The 16,254-nt window shown below is 42.3% G+C and overlaps 1 protein-coding gene across 3 annotated transcripts; it reads right to left on the minus strand.

Annotated features, from left to right (window-relative positions):
* Positions 1 to 1,269: 1,269 nt before the first annotated feature.
* Positions 1,270 to 16,254, minus strand: rpa2 (replication protein A2). 3 transcript variants are annotated; one of them, XM_084051942.1, is made up of 9 exons: positions 16,127 to 16,248; positions 15,291 to 15,403; positions 14,446 to 14,547; positions 13,349 to 13,462; positions 10,142 to 10,216; positions 8,728 to 8,844; positions 7,690 to 7,824; positions 2,339 to 2,433; positions 1,270 to 2,041 (listed from the first exon to the last, which is right to left on the minus strand). In XM_084051942.1, exons 1-9 carry the CDS (start codon positions 16,137 to 16,139, stop codon positions 1,954 to 1,956), a joined length of 852 nt encoding a protein of 283 aa, XP_083908068.1. In that variant the 5' UTR covers positions 16,140 to 16,248; the 3' UTR covers positions 1,270 to 1,953. The 3 variants fall into 3 exon arrangements, with proteins under 3 accessions (XP_083908068.1, XP_083908067.1, XP_083908069.1); XM_084051941.1 differs by having other exon boundaries at positions 7,609 to 7,824; XM_084051943.1 differs by lacking the exon at positions 15,291 to 15,403 and having other exon boundaries at positions 7,609 to 7,824; positions 16,127 to 16,254.

The following is a 16,254-nucleotide window of genomic DNA, read 5'->3' on the forward strand; positions in this document are numbered from 1 at the left end:
TTGGAAGTAAAGAACAGGCTGAATCCTACCATGCCACTTTAGACCCATTTACAGTATTCAATTTAAAGATATGGTTCAAAGTCGTTAAACAGAACAGAATGGAGAGGACAATCAGGGTGTTGAGATGGCCCGCTTTCGACCCAGATTTTAAACCTGGACTATATGATCGAACTTTCAGGCGGTGGGCTCGAGATGGTTTCACCTCTATGTGTAATATCATGGAAGGCAAAGAGCTCATGAGTTTTCAAAAAATGAAAAATACATACGATCTAACCAGTCAAGATTTTTTTAGATATCTACAAATACGACAGTACTATTTAGGAGAGGTGAAGCCACTGGAGCCTGGAGCTTTAAATGGGGATCTTATTCAGGTATTTACCCAGGCCTATAAAAAAAGTCCAAAAGAACGGTGTCAAAATTATATAAGTGCCTGGTGTCAGCCAGAACTAACTCCACAGAGTATATTAAAACGAAATGGGAAAAAGAGTTAGAGATCAATATCTCTACAGATGAATGGGAAAATATGTGTAAAACACAATATACGACCACTAACTCAAGAATGTGGAGGGAGTTCTGCTGGAAGAATCTAACCCGTTTTTTCATAACACCTAAAATTAAATCAAAGCAACTGAAAACAGGTCAACCATGCTGGAGACAGTGTGGCCACATGGAAGCGGGTCACGCTCACATATTCTGGAAATGTCCCAAAATTCAAAAGTATTGGCGAGATATTCACGCCACCATAGACTGTTCTTGGTTTTGAGATACCTCAGACATGTACCTTGAAGTTGTTGGGAAATATTCCTGAAGATTTCTTGACACAGGACAAATATCTAATCAAAATCTTTCTAGCAGCAAGCAAGAAAGCGATCACGCGTCGCTGGTATCAACAGGATCCCCCAACCAAAGACAATTGGATGGACATAATAAGGGAAATATATTCTATGGAAAAACTAACATTCATACTTAGACTACAAGAGGACAAATCACACAAATACTGGGAAAAGTAGTCTTCACTTCACACATGTCTTCACAGCCCATGGACAATGTATAACCAGTATGTAACAGAAAAATAACAATTGTAGAATGCAGCCTTTTCCGTGTATTTTTTATTTATTTTCATTTCATTGTTATTTTTATTATATTTCTTGTGTTTTTGTACTGTCTTTTTGTTTTGTATTTCAAGTATGTGTATCGGTCTTTTGAAAATCTTTTGTTCCAATAAAAATTGAGTTAAAAAAAAAAAACAGAATCACAAAGACAAAAACCTTATTTGAAAAGTATTTTAATTTGACAAATAAAGTTACATAAACATGAAAACCTCAAAACAGAGCAATTATTTTCCCAGATTTTTTTAAAATAACATTTCTTTATAAGAGTTTGGCAGCCAGTATGTAATTGCAATAATAAAGGACCACTTCAGCCATTTTCAACCCATCTTCAGATAATTGGCCCTCACTAAAAGTCAATACAAGATAATACTATTTCTGTCTACCGTGTCTCAGAAGAGGGCTGTGGACAGTTCCTGTATAGACTGGTTTCTGAACCGTCCATAACCCACCTATGAGACGCATACAGAGTGAGTAGACAGAAATGGTGTCATCTTAATTTAGTGAGTTTAGTTAGTGAGCACCAAATATATGAAGATATGGTTGAAAATGGGACAAGCGCTCATTTAACTACTAACCGTTTAGTTAGTAGTTTTTACTTTTTAGATCCAAACCATTGGATTCTGTTTCACCTGCTACAATAGCAGAAGGAATAACAGGAGAACAGATGTGGAAACAAACGTCCCACTGTAGTTCTTGAACAAAAAAAAACTGCTGTATAACTGTACAGGTCGGGGTAGAAGAGTGTGGTGGTCTGACTGCTCGTTAATGGTTTAGATACAATATCAGCTTCTGACTGATGTTGTTCTGTGTGGTATGAGCAAAGGGACCAGGGTGATGTAGGCTAGTCGCCATTATCTGTAGATTTGTAGTGATCCTCGTCGATGGTGGAAAAGATGTGTCCCTCGTTGCTCAAGAACTCCACTGCTTGCCTGTCGAAGACAGTGAAAAGGTGACGCATAATGTTTAGACAGTGTGTACTTAAACAAAGAAGCGCTCTCACAGAAAGGGCAACCAAACAAAACCACAAACAGCTTTACTAAAAAGGAAGTCTTGTACTGCTGGCTCTGTTAGGGTACATATAGCTCTCTGACAGACCATATGGCTCTAGTATTGTCTGCATAAGACACCTGTATAACATGTGTGCTTACTGCCGTCCTGTGAGTTGACATGATTAAGTCGGAGTCAAACGCTACAAGAATAATGAATTGGAGACGAGAAGGTCTTACCTGATGACAGGCATACTCATGCCGCCAAGTCTCTGCTTCAGTTCTTGAAGGCTGATGCCCTCTGCATCTTGGCAACCCATGATCAAACTCAGCACCTTAGTACAGAATCACAAACAATTATTTTCACTTCACATACCTTTGCCTCTGTGAGTTTGGTGCATTACACTGGTGGATTACACTGGATAATAAAAAAAAAATGTTTAAAATTGTCTTAAAAATAGTGTCCTCTAAATGTTAAGATAAGCATCAGGAGGAACAATAAACAAATTGTCCTGTGGAATATCACTGAACATGAAACCAGCTTCATTTTTAGTTACCCGTCTTTGGCGTATTTTAGTTCGATTTAGTAGGGACAATGAAGAGTTTAATAACTGTCCCAGTGTTAGTTACAAAGTGAAATTTCATCTGTAGTGCCTGGACAGGAGATAGGCACAGCAGGCAACCAATTTAATAGTGAAAAAATGAATCATATTGTAAATTGTAATACAATGCAGAAAACAATGCATGACATTATAACACACTATTTAATGAACGGTTTGATTTTTGTTGTGAAATTATACATTTTTAAATGGTAAAAGTACACTACTACTGACAACGGAGTGGTGAGGGCGTGTACCACATTGGATCTAATGCCTGATGATGCCCCAGCTTGATTTCCGGAGGCTGAACCATTTGCTGCATATCACTCCTCTGCTCTCTCTTTTCCCCCCCCCCCTATTTAGTTATGTCAATTGATACCTCCCCACACACATTTCTGTGCCGTCACTGCTGTCGTACCCTCCTGACTCACCTGCCAGTAAGGAGCCCCCACCAGGAAGACGTAGATCCGTCATCCTACTCCTCCCGCCCAATACTCCCCGATGCCGCCCCAGCCCGTAGGAGTTCGTGCAATGACCAATATCACCCTCCCCGCCCGACTTCCCACCCCCGAACACAGGCCAATTGTGTTCGTGTAGACGCTCGACAAAGCCGGATGCACCACGGTGGATTCGAACCCACAACCTCTGTGGTGGTGGGCAGGGACTTTACCACTGCGCCACCCGAGCTCCCTCTACTCTCTCTCCGTTTCTCTATGATGCTATGATTCACTTTGTCATGATGTCGCTAAAATGAAATGCTTTTAACTTTAATAAAATGAACAAAACGCAGTACCCTGGAACAGTGATTTAATGACAACCAGCGCGTCTGGCAGGTAGACGTTTCCCCCGATTTAGCCTCTTGGTGACTGAATAAGTTTGTCTCGAAAGTCGCCATACATTTGTCAGCAAAAAGTGACACAAAGGAGACGGATTGGAGCCACGGAAGGACCCGACAAGTCACCGTTGGACGCGGAGCAAACGAGCAATGCGTGGCACACAAACAATGGAATGATCACACGCACGGACGCGCACCCACAAACACAAAGGACCCGACCGGAGCGTATCAAAGGTAGCCTGATTATCAGCCTGAAGCTGCGTGGAGCTTCAGTCTGACATTGGCTGCAGTGTCCGCGATTACCAGGGGGAGGGGATTAAAATTTCCCTAAACCAATCACAAAAGATCCACGGATCCGCCTATATCTGACATCGTCGCACAGCTTGTTTTAGCAGATATTCGCTGATAGGCTTGTCGTTAGACCATCCCCACCTCAGACTCTGTTTTTCTTCGACCGTGAAAAGCCCTAGGCTCACATTATGACACCAGACCAAGAGGAGCAGTCCACTCAGAGAGTGGGCTGGGTCTATGGTCTGGAACCAGGCTATATCAAAGGACCAGCGGTAACGTAAGCCGACCCGTTTTCGTGCTCCTGTTGACCCATGTTGGTTTGTTTGGAACAGTTTGGGCTGGTTCTGCCACTGTGTTGCATACGCTGTGGATGTGTGTGCGGCCTGCTGGACCAAGCTTGTGTGTGTGACAAACAATTAACGTGCGCTGCTCTCTTTACGATTGCTGTGGCTGGCTTTGTATTGGATTCTCATTTCTCACTGACTGTGATAATTTCGTTGTGCATTCAAAATGAGTGGAACAAAAGTTGGTTCACATGTTGGGAAAAAAGGACATGGAAAAAAGAAAAATAAATCTCACTGAAAAGGCCCTGGCAAATAAAATAAAATCAATCCAAAAGGAACGCAAAAGGAAAGTGGAGGAAACAAAAGCTCTGATAACCTCTATTAAAGAGCTCATGAAAGATGAGAAAAATGTTTCACTGCAAGCACAACTTGTTTGTGATGTTTTGATGAAATTGTCTGAAAATTCCAATGCACTGCATGATTCTTTAATGCCGCAGCATGGGGAGCAGAACGGCCAGATTCTGCATTAAAGAGTTTTTTTCCCCAAGCCATCAGACTTGTGAACTCTACTCTAAAACAAAAAAAGTGAAATAGTACAAACCTTCTTCCTTACATGCTGCTGAAGACTACTGTGTGCAATATTTCTGTCTCCTAATTAACTTATGATCTGACTGTTTTTTTTATTAGTGGTGTCTGTTTTTAGTATTGTAGTCTTAGCATTCTTTTAACTAGGAGTAGTTTTTAGATTATATTGCCAGTGGAACGAAATTTCGTTCATTTATGCATTACATGTATATGTTGAATGACAATAGAAAACGATCTATCTATCGATCTATCTATCTATCTCTTATTCCACATGATGAACAAGAAAAGCAAAATGAATGGTTCTCAAAGGTCAATAAATATAAAGATGGATTCATTAAAGTATTGATGCCTGGTTCTCAGTAGCCAGAGGACCCCCAGCTAGACCTCAACCTCAGCTAGAGGCTCATAACAGGCCTACTGAAAGGCCCCAGCAGCATGAGGAGAACATGGGGCTGTGGAAAATGAGGAAGTGACTGTGCCTCAGTCACATCATGTTCATGATGCTCAGGAGGATGTTCAACCATATGACAGCATATCAAACCATGGCAGCAAAAATCATGGTTAAAAATCCATAAGATCAAAGGTTTCCTCTACTGCATCTGCACGTGTCAGAGCCGAGGCTGAAATGGCTTTACTGGCTCGGCAAAAGTCGCTTGAACAAAAGCATGCTCTTGAAGAAGAGGAAGCTAAAATAAAGCATGCTCTTGAAGAACAGGAAGCTAAAATAGAGTAGGTTCTCAAAACATTCAGCCTTGCCGCATCGGCGGCAAGGCTGAATGTTTTGAGAACCTCTGGGTCAGGGGTGTGTTGCGCCTCTTCTCGGAAATTGGATGGAAAGGAATCCTACTTTGAAAAGGACAGGCACAGGTCTAGTAATTCCAATATTAGATAGGTTAGTATATGGTTGAAACCCCAAATAATTGCAGAACAATAAACAATAATAACGGCTGGACATATCGGTGAGAAGCTTTGAACTCACACTTCTAGTAGGCCAAGGAAGAACCGCCACCCCAAATATCTCCTAAAGATTTTGTCCAAACATCATGCAAATCGGTACACATATCTCTATAGTCATGTGATCAAGACGGATCTGTCCAATTTCATCACATTCCATCCTGATTGGCTAGGATTGGCTTTCAAAAGTTTGCAGGAGTGGCCGTTTTGAACAAAATACCTCAAATCATGAACACAGCGTTCGATTGCTGTGAAGCTTTGCACACACATTCCCACTAGGCCACGGAAGAAATGCCACCCTATATTTTTCAAATCGGCCTCATAGTGGCGCTATAACCGGCAGATTAACGTTTTGTCCAATAGCCTAGCTCTTGAGACATAGGTCATAAATCAAAAATCTTTTTCCATTGGATTCCTTGGATTATTACGCAACTCCCTAAATAAGCCACGCCATATTTCCACCTGACAAGTTTTCCACCATGTTGCGTTTCTTTTCTTTTTCAACTTTGCTGGCCCACAATAAGCTACCTGGCCTGGCGGAGACCTGTGCTCCGAGGAACACATTCTTCTTGTTTTAATTCATGTACCGTGTTCATTACGATGTTCAACACATGGTAATATTCTGTTAGTTTTGAAACAGACATCTAGAAAGGTGTGCTCGGCAGTGTTGATTTCGTCGACTAAAACTACACGAAGAATGTTCGTCGACTACCTTTTTACACTGATGAAAACTAAATAAAAACTAAGCTGATGATGACTAAAACTAAGACTAGATATATTGACAATTTCATCAACAAATAAAAACAAGACTAAAATGTTAGTGAGGGAAGAGTGGAGAAGAGATCCAGTAGAACTAAAAGACAAGTCATTTTATGTTTTTGTGTTGCGCTCTGAAAATAGCAGATCTACTAGGGGCGACGCGTTGTGAGCTTGTAGATCGGCTATTTTCAGCATGCAACCAAGTGTAAAATCAGCCATTACGACGCCATCAAGGCACCGCCAAAATACATTTTAGTCGACTAAATCAACTGTAGATTTAGTCGACTAAAATCTTATGATATTTAGTCGACTAAAACTAGACAAAAACTATAACATTTCAGATGACTAAAATATGACTAAAACTAAATGGAATTTTATTCAAGACTGACATGAAAGCACTTTGGCAAATAAAACAATGTGACCAGTCTATGACACCAGTTGTCTATGACGTATGTATGTATGATGTATGGATTCGACTGGCATTCACTTCCTCTTATAGATGACCCCTTTCTGAAAGAGGCTTGGTCTGATGTCACCGTGTCCATCAAATAAAGGCTCAGAAAAGCCACACCCGATTAAAAACAAACAAAAAAAAAAGTATAAAATCAGCCTTTAAAAGGCAAAAGAAATAGCCCTAACAGCCCAATGTTCAAAGCCAAATAAACAATTAAATCATAATCGCATTTTTTTTAGTCATAAAGACTAACTAGTCCATACCCGTGGCCCGTCACACCCCCCCACCCCCCCCCCCCCCTGCACGTGTCCCGTCACGAACCCCCCCCCCCCCCACACACACACACCACACACATGCGTTGGTCGAATCACATTCTGTGTGTGCAACAGCGTAACGCAGTGGGGCTGTAGATTCGACGCATGCGCAGTTTGATCATTCATCCCATAGCTCCCGGGGCCATCCCACTCATGGGCAGCCGTAACCATGGCGACATTGTTTGACACAAAAACGCAAATAAAAGACTGAGACTTGGTGAAATCGAAAAACGGGCTTCGCAGTTCCGTGCAGATGGTAATGGTCAATGGCTGTGTGCAAATTCAGATCAATTGCTCAAGCCACTGAGGACAACCGGGCAGACAGTTTTGGCCTCACCACCGTCGACCGACCACCACAGAGGTGTGTCAAATTATAGGAGGATGACAATTAATAGTCAGCTAATATTTCATGATCGTGATTCGTGACAGCCCTACCTGTGATGTGACAGTGACCCAAAAAAAACGACGTCTTGCGATGTCTCCACAGAAAAAAAAACGATGTCTTGCTCCACTGACCTGGTTCTGATTTGGGTTCAGCCCGTTATTAGCCATGTCACTGGCACCCGAGTATCCTCCTGTACTTCCCATGTTGCCAGGACGTGACATGGGATTGCTGCTCGAGTTCATTACTCCACCACCACCACCAGATGACTGAAAGAGAACCAAAACCAAGCGGTGACCACACATTATAGTTACACTGTCCACAACCACTAAGAACTTAATTTGTCTAGTAGTCATTTTAGAAATAAATGAGTAATCGTGTTGCTTTAATAATTACCTACTGCTCCCATTAAAGATTTCTAGATACACTGAAGGCACATGAAATATATAAATATAAACAGACTGCATCGCACACACACACACCCACCCACCCATCTATCCATCCATCCATCTGTATCTGTATCTGTCTGCATCTACCCATCCATCTATCACAAGACAAACAAACTAGTTTTTTTCCTGGGAAGACGCAAGCTCTAGTATAAATTAATAATCAAATTGACAGATAAAATGCAATTTTAGTAATAAAATAATCCTTTTTGTGTACTGCAGGCTCCAAATATTAGAATATTGGGATGATCCTTTGACAGGTTGCTATTCAAACATAATTAAAATATTCAGATTCTTCACTTCTTATATCGTAATCATTCCACAGCCATGACCCATGGAGCTGACTAGTAGTGCGTCCACTTTAAATATCGTCCTATGTTCATTTGCAACCGGCAGGTGTTTTGGTGAATGTTGGGAGCTATGAAATAGTCATCTTTAAAAATGTTTCACCTCTATGAACAAAACTGCATCATAAGAGATTTACTGGGAATAATGACAAATAATAAATTATTGTTTGTCTACATGCATAGATCATCAACAATTAGGCTGTAATTATTGATCAGGCAGTAGGTTTCATATTTACTTTATGACTTTTACTTTTGTTTCCTTATAGAGGAAGCTTATTATAACTTAGGATGAGCATTTACCATAATAGACTGCTGTGCATTCAAGTGGCCAGTAAAACCTTGTCATTGTGTGTGCAATTCTATTGTGATCGGATCTCACCGTGTTCTGTGGTTTGCTTAGAGCCATGTGCGCTTGCACAACCTCCAGCATGTGTGAGGTGATTTCGTTCATATCCTCCAGGGGCCTAACACTGAACGCCACCACAGACTTGATATTCTGAGAAGGAAAAGACAAGATGCATGTCACTGTCACACATATGTGCAGTATACACATATTAGATTCATTGAGAGAGAGGAACTACAGGCTTACAATGAGGATCTTTTTTTCTTTCTTTACACTCTACCCTCCCTCGGCCCCTCACAGTTAGTCAGACTTTGCACGCATCTGTGGTTTTGCATTGAACTGAACCGGAAATCCAGTAGTCTATTGAAAGTGACTTCTACTAACAACTAAATAAAAGACAATTACAATTTAGGCATTTACGCTCTTATCCAGAGAGACTTACAATGAGCAAGGTAATCACATACAGAGAGACAGTGTAGTGCCTCAAGAAACTAGGATCCCAGGTAAACAGCATCTGTTTAAATGACATGCAATCTAAATAACATTTTTAACATTGTGGTCAAGAAAACAAACATAAGTAACACGTTTGACCAGAATGGAACACAACCTTAACTCATCCAGTGCCACATGACGTCAAAGACGTCACGTGGCCTGACGCCCCGTTTTTTGGAAAAAACATGTTCAGAACCCAAGATATGATGATTTGAAGATTTGCTGCTCCATTCACTCTTTGTTTAACTTCTAACTTAAAAAGGCTGTATCTCGGCTCCTAAGCACTTTTTTTTTACAATGACTTTTAGCTGTGGCAGCCAAAATTCCATAAATAAGCTGGGCACTGAATGAGTTAATGAGCATTATTGGTAAGACCTGTGAAGGCAGTAGAGAGGCCCGATTTCTTTCCAACACGGCTGCGGTGCATAGACGGGTTTCCTGTTAGTAAACATGAGAGGATATGACCGCGCAGAGGAGGGGTAAGCCTATAGAGGGCGCCATTACCCGCAGCAGCTCTGGTCAAATGTCCATTCATAAAATAAATGATCTTCACCGGGTTTAATGAAAGTAGATTAAATTATGCAGTTTGTAATACCTTGTTTACTCAATAAAAATGATTTGTCGGAAGTTGGATCTGTTTGTATACACGAATCCACGGCGCGCTGCCCTGCGCGCAGCCATTGCTGCGGTCTGAACGCTACGCGGACGTAAGACCGCAGCAATGGCGGCGCGCAGGGTAGCGCGCCGTGGATTCATGTATATAATAGCAGCATTATGCCCATTATGCCTATAATAGCAGAATTATGTCTATCTAACTCCCGAACACAACAACAGAGTGAACGGCGCTTCCGGTTCGTTTCCCCCGAGCATGCGCAGATTGCGCATTCTGCTCTGTGATGACGTCGCGCGGAAATCCGTCTATAGAGCCTACCGTATTCCCACCAGACAGCGAACTCACCTGGAAGGATCGCAGGTTGCCGGAGACCTTGACGTAAGTGCCAGGGGGCAGGACAGCGCTGTCCACACTGGAATCCTAAGAAAGAACGAGACACAATCACCACAGTTTTTTCTCCAGGGATTAAAGATCTTTACATTTAAAAAAATCCCATTGATCTGTGTTGGTCAACAATACAAGTTAACGTCAGGGCAATATGACTGCACCCTCACAACCAGTTCACTCTAGATTTCAGAATTATTTCTCACAAAAACAAATGTGACAACCATGTGATAAGGACAGTGGCTTTCATATTAGACTATGTTTATTCCAGAGGTACTATATATATCAACTCATTTCTCTGAGCTTTCACACTGCAAGCAAACTGCTTAAATTTGAGAATCCCAGTCCAGAATTCTTTTTTTTTAATACATTTCAAAAAAGAAAAAAATATATACGATATATATATATATATATATATATACGATATATATATATATATATATATATATATATATATATATATAGGTCTTTTTTCCCTTTATTGATAGGAACAGTAGACCAACAGGAAATGGGGAAAGAGATGCGGGGGTGACACGCAGCAAAGGTCGAACCTGTGACACTCTGGATTACCAGTTTAGGAGGTGCACAGACGGTTACGCCAACCGTCTGGGCCAGTCCAGATCATTTTAATATGTACTACAAAAAACAATCAATCAACAGCCCCTTTAGATGACTCCCTCCTACCAAAGGGGCCACACCAAGCCCCCAGAACCCAGTGCTTGCATTGAAGCGAAATGGACATGCTGGCCATTCGTAGGTACTGCAGCTTAAAACGGATGGGGCCACTGCAAATGTACGAGCAAAAACGGTTTCGACCAATGGGCTTGACTCACGAGCTTGCGCACAAGCTTGCGCACAGGGACGCGCACCTCTGTGACGTAAAACGCGTCACTTCTGTGACGCAGAACGGATCACAGTGGCCCCAAATAGGCTACGCCCATCACACTTTACAACCCGGAAGAAGGGGTGAATTCGCTTCATGCGCTGTGTGAGCAACTCAATGCAAGTGGACGCGATATCCGGTGCCCTCTCTATTATTTTTAACTCTATGGGCCACACACACACACCCCTTGTCCAGGACAACTTTAAATGGCTGATCTTACAAGAAACTTAAAGTCTCGTAAAATTACACCAGACCTATTAGGGTCGTCACGATTCTCCAAAACCATGATCTAATTTTGATTTTCCACTTAAACTTACACTGTCAAAACATTTTTGGCCCCGCCCCCTATAAGTGAGTTTTGGACACTGACCAATCCTGCAACGTGATTGGCCAATAGTCTACAACGCATTGTATACCCCTAACCCTTCCATTGTCAATGCAAATCGATACTTTTGCAAAGTCAGCCAATCACATTACAGCTAGTGTCATCACCACTAGCTGTAATGTGATTGGCTGACTTTGCAAATTCAGGACTGTGATTGGCTAGCGAAACACATGACACATGTGCAGCCCTATGAATAGCAGTATGAACTTAAAAAAAAGTAATTTATCCTTTTTTTAAAGTGAGTCATGTTGTGATGACCACACACCGCCCACTTCACACTGGGTGTGATTTTTGGGGCGGTGTAGCCGCCCCCTATAAGTGAGTTTTGGACACCGACCAAAAAATTTGTGTACCCCCTAACCCTTCCATTGTTAATGCAAATCGATACTTTTTTCATATCAGCCAATCACATTACAGCTAGTGTCATCACCACTAACTGTAATGTGATTGGCTGACTTTGCAAATTCAGGACTGTGATTGGCTAGCGAAACACATGACACATGTGCAGCCCTATGAATAGCAGTATGGACTTTAAAAAAAGTCATTTATCCTTTTTTTAAAGTGAGTCATGTTGTGATGACCACACACCGCCCACTTCACACTGGGTGTGATTTTTATAAGACAATCTATCTTGGTGGCTTTTTCTCACACTGTTGTCAACATGGGGTCCTTGACAGGGTTCCCTAGCATGACTACTTCATCATTGCATTACCATTTTCAAGTACCGTAAGCACAATTAGAAAAAGTACAACATTGTCTATTTTGAATAGTTTCACTATTATCTCTCTATCTACAATACAGACGATTATGGAATTCTGAACCAAGACATATCCAACAATAAAAAAAAGATATCTTAGATTGGGGTTTAAGAGACCAAATCTAATGGGGGTCTGTAGTCTAACCATGCATATCAAATTGGGGCCTGTGAAATGAAAAGGGTTGAGAATCTCGGTTGTAAACAATGTACCCTTCTGCCATCTAGTGGCTTTTTTCCTAATTGCAGTGCACACTCTTCACATCAAACAGCAGGTGCCATTCAAGCTCTTGAAAGCAATTTGACTTTCTATTTTAATGTAACGTTCAAATTCTCTCTCATTTTCATTGATCGGTTTTCGTGACACTCCTAGTAGTTTCTGCTTGTTTTGAAGTAAACATTGCATATTTCGCAGTGGCTTTGCAGTAATAATGGACCGAGCAGGACGGTTCAACCTACCCCATCAGAGACCTAAAGCCTGGTGCAACCATTTCTCTTGCAGGTCCGTCACTAGAGGTGGACGTCAGCATTACCTTGCTTTGGTAGAAAAATCAGGATGCGTCCCATATTAGAACCAAGGACCAATTATAGAACTAATTAATGTGTTAAATCCAGTCTGAGAACTGCTGACAGTTCGTGTGTACAAATCTTTACGGGTCCATTTGGTTACGTTATGTTTGGAGCGGGGGAGTCTGGTGCAACGCACAGGTCCTGGACCTGGTGAGACGAAGGAGGGGCCCGGACAGGAGGCCATCCACAGAGCCTAGTCCCTCCACGTGCCAGAGCCTCCCCCGGTCCTGGCAGAGTAGTTCCGGAGAAGCGGACTGAGGGGTCCCGTCTTTCCCTAAGAGGACTGACCGTGGGTAGCTACTGGGACGTAAGTCGGGGCTTGATCAACCCCGGCTGGGTCACCTGGGCGAGGGTGTATGTTGCGAGATCCGAAACACCCTTCGACCCCAAGCTATAACACAGATGATACGTCCCAGGTGCATACACGTGACGTTTTTTATTTATAGTTACATTTGTTATGGGGATCCTTGATCCTTCCGAACGACTGGTGTACAAACCGTGTACCCACCCCATCCCTATATAAGGAACCATTAATGAGAGAAATGGTCAGAGCCACAGACAGCAGCCAACACTCACCTCTGCGTCGACCCAGTGCTTTACGTCCATAGGAGCACACGTCATGTCATCGATCTTGTACTGGATGTTGGTCATGGTTTTGTCTATGCTTCTGATAACCCCCACAACAGTAACCTAAGATTGTAAGTAAAGCAGATACTCAGGAGTGACAACAAGAAACAAGATCAACAGTTGAGGTCACTCAGTATAGACGTGACTTTCCCAAATCAAGAGCATACATTCAGACTCGTTATCGGTTTTCATATAAATTGCACAGCCGCTCATATCAATGCCTACGTTTTTAGAGATATCATGTTAGGGGCAAAGTGTTTTTGCGTGTTTTTTCATAGTATTTACAATACTACATCGTAAGAAAGAGTCACAGAACAATAAAATAATACGACCCCACATCCTAAATGTATGATTAAAAATAATCATCAATATACAATGCAAATCAACATGATCAACAAACAAAATCTTTTTTTTCTATATACAGTACAATTCTCTTTCCAGAATAAATGGATTACCTGTCACTCTCACATTAGCACACCTTGTTTCACTACTCACTAGGGCAATTAACATAACAATGAACACAGGATGGAATTCTAATCATTCTGGAGAGTTGTCGTTACAGGGTGAGACAATTTTAATATGACCGTATCTCTGATAATCTGATGAATATAATAGGCCACATGGTTTTGAGATTTATCCATATGCATTTCAGCAGTTAGAATGAAAAACAGCAGTCCATCATTCAACTTGGACTCGATTCACTCTTTTAAGCCTCTTGCGTTTAACTTAACTTTAATATCACTTTTTGTATCCTCTTTGCTGTGACTTGTTAATTCCAAACAGAGTGTGTGAGACATGAAGTAGCTAGACCACTAGGCTACACTACTTCCCTCAACACTTACATACATTATTAAAAGGTTACCACACTACAGAGGCAAACTAGAAATCAATCTTTTTAGTTTTGGAAATGAAACATTCAAATGAAATGATTTGCAAAACCTCCCAATCACAGGGCCAGTATCAAGGAAAACAGTTTATTTCCCTTCTGAAGAATCTACATACAGTATGTCTTGGCAGTGGGCAGTGCTACACCCGCCACAACTTACTTGGGCAACCTCCACCTCTCCCACTTTGAAGACCTCGTCAGATTGGGCAGCAGACATTAACTGAGACACTGTGCACGGGATGATCTGTGTTGCACGTTGTCTCTGTGGACACAAACACACACACAGGTTTAATAAACTTGCTGTGTAAGGGCCACTTCCATCCTCAGGCAGTGTCGCTGTCACCAAATGTGTGCAGCTGCTGGTACTACAGTGCAGGAATCAACAATTCTTGGGTTGGGTGCTTGGCTAGAATGGATGAAGGCAGTTATGTTACATATTATAAGTGGTAGCAATGTTTGTTTGTCTTTCTTTCTTTTTTCCCCTAAATTTAGAGTAGCTAATTATTTTCTCCCCAATTTGGCAGTAATACCAATGATTTCCTTCCCACACACATTTCTGTGCCGTCACTGCTGTTGTATCCTACTGACTCACCTGCCAGTGAGGAGCCCCCACCAGGAGGACGTAGAGCCTTCGTCCTACTCCTCCCACCCAACACTCCCCGCTGACAGCTGCCGCCCTGTCAGCGGGGAGTGTACGTACAGTGACCAAGTAGTACGTACAGTACCAATATCACCCTCCCCACCCAGCTTCCCTCCCCCGAACACGGGCCACTTGTGTTCGAATAGACGCCCGACGAACCACAGTGATTTCGAACCCACAACCTCCCGTGGTGGTGAGCAGGGACTTAACCACTGCGCCACCCAGCAATGTTTGTTTAATAGTATTCAAACTGTCAAGTCTGATGCATCTCACTGCATAGTAAACTCCTCTATCATGTTAATGTATCCATTGTTAAGACTCAGAGTAAAATTAAGCTTAATTGAGTAAGAAGAATGTCACGTTACCCCTTTCTTCTCCCCTCCTTGGGACATGGACGGCGATGCAAACCCTCCTGGGGACTGAGTGTAGCCACCACCACCACCACCACCCATGGTGGAGTCACCACCATATCCTCCTCCTGTAAACAATGACATCCCTGTCAACTGAACTGACCACTGAAAACAGACCTAGAGTTAGCTAAACCAGTGGTTCTCAAAGTGAGGTCCCGGGGACCTCCATGGGTCCTTGGGGGTGGTTCCAAATGGACCCTTATACATGTCTCAGAGAGTGACAGGGGTCCTTGAGGTGGTCCAGCTTAAATGATAGAGTTAGGAACCAAATGGACCCTTACAGATCTCTGAGAGTGACAGGGGTCCTTGAGGTGGTCCAGCTTAAATGATAGATAGTTAGGAACCAAATGGACCCTTACAGATCTCTGAGAGTGACAGGGGTCCTTGAGGTGGTCCAGCTTAAATGATTGACAGTTAGGAAATACTCTGAGACTGTACAAATGGAACCAAATGGACCCTTACAGATCTCTGAGTGACAGGAGTCCTTGAGGTGGTTCACCTGACTAAATGATTGATAGTTAGGAGGAAATAGGAACCAGGTGTGCCCTTACATGTCTGTAACTGAGTCTGAGAGTGCACACATGGAACCAAATGGACCCATATAGGGATCCCATTAAATTAAAACGTGTGCGAACCACTGAGCTAAACAAAAGAATCAACAACGTTGTTTACTTTCAACAAAGGGTAGGTTGTTATCGTGCTGGCTAATGCTAGCCGGGCTCATTTTAGACATCAACAAATCATCTTATTCCCCGTAAACAGGCAGCAACGGTTCATGTGTGTAACTTTACCTTGATTCCACATGATGTTGAGATCTAGTTTAAACGATAGAAGCTCAAAGAAGAGGTAAGTGATCAGAAGACTGACAGACAGACTGTTCTTCCTCCGACAACGATTCCGCGCGCTAAGTTGACCAGTG

This window comes from Gymnoscopelus microlampas, assembly GCF_963454915.1.
Source record: "Gymnoscopelus microlampas genome assembly, chromosome: 3".
NCBI lineage: Eukaryota > Metazoa > Chordata > Actinopteri > Myctophiformes > Myctophidae > Gymnoscopelus > Gymnoscopelus microlampas.

What these genes read in the sequence shown, in the direction of transcription:
- rpa2 (XM_084051941.1), bottom strand. An exon ending in GAGAGGTGGAGGTTGCCCAA is followed by an intron (nt 13,463 to 14,445) that starts GTAAGTTGTGGC and finishes TTACAATCTTAG; the next exon opens with GTTACTGTTGTGGGGGTTAT. An exon ending in AGCACTGGGTCGACGCAGAG is followed by an intron (nt 10,217 to 13,348) that starts GTGAGTGTTGGC and finishes GTTCTTTCTTAG; the next exon opens with GATTCCAGTGTGGACAGCGC.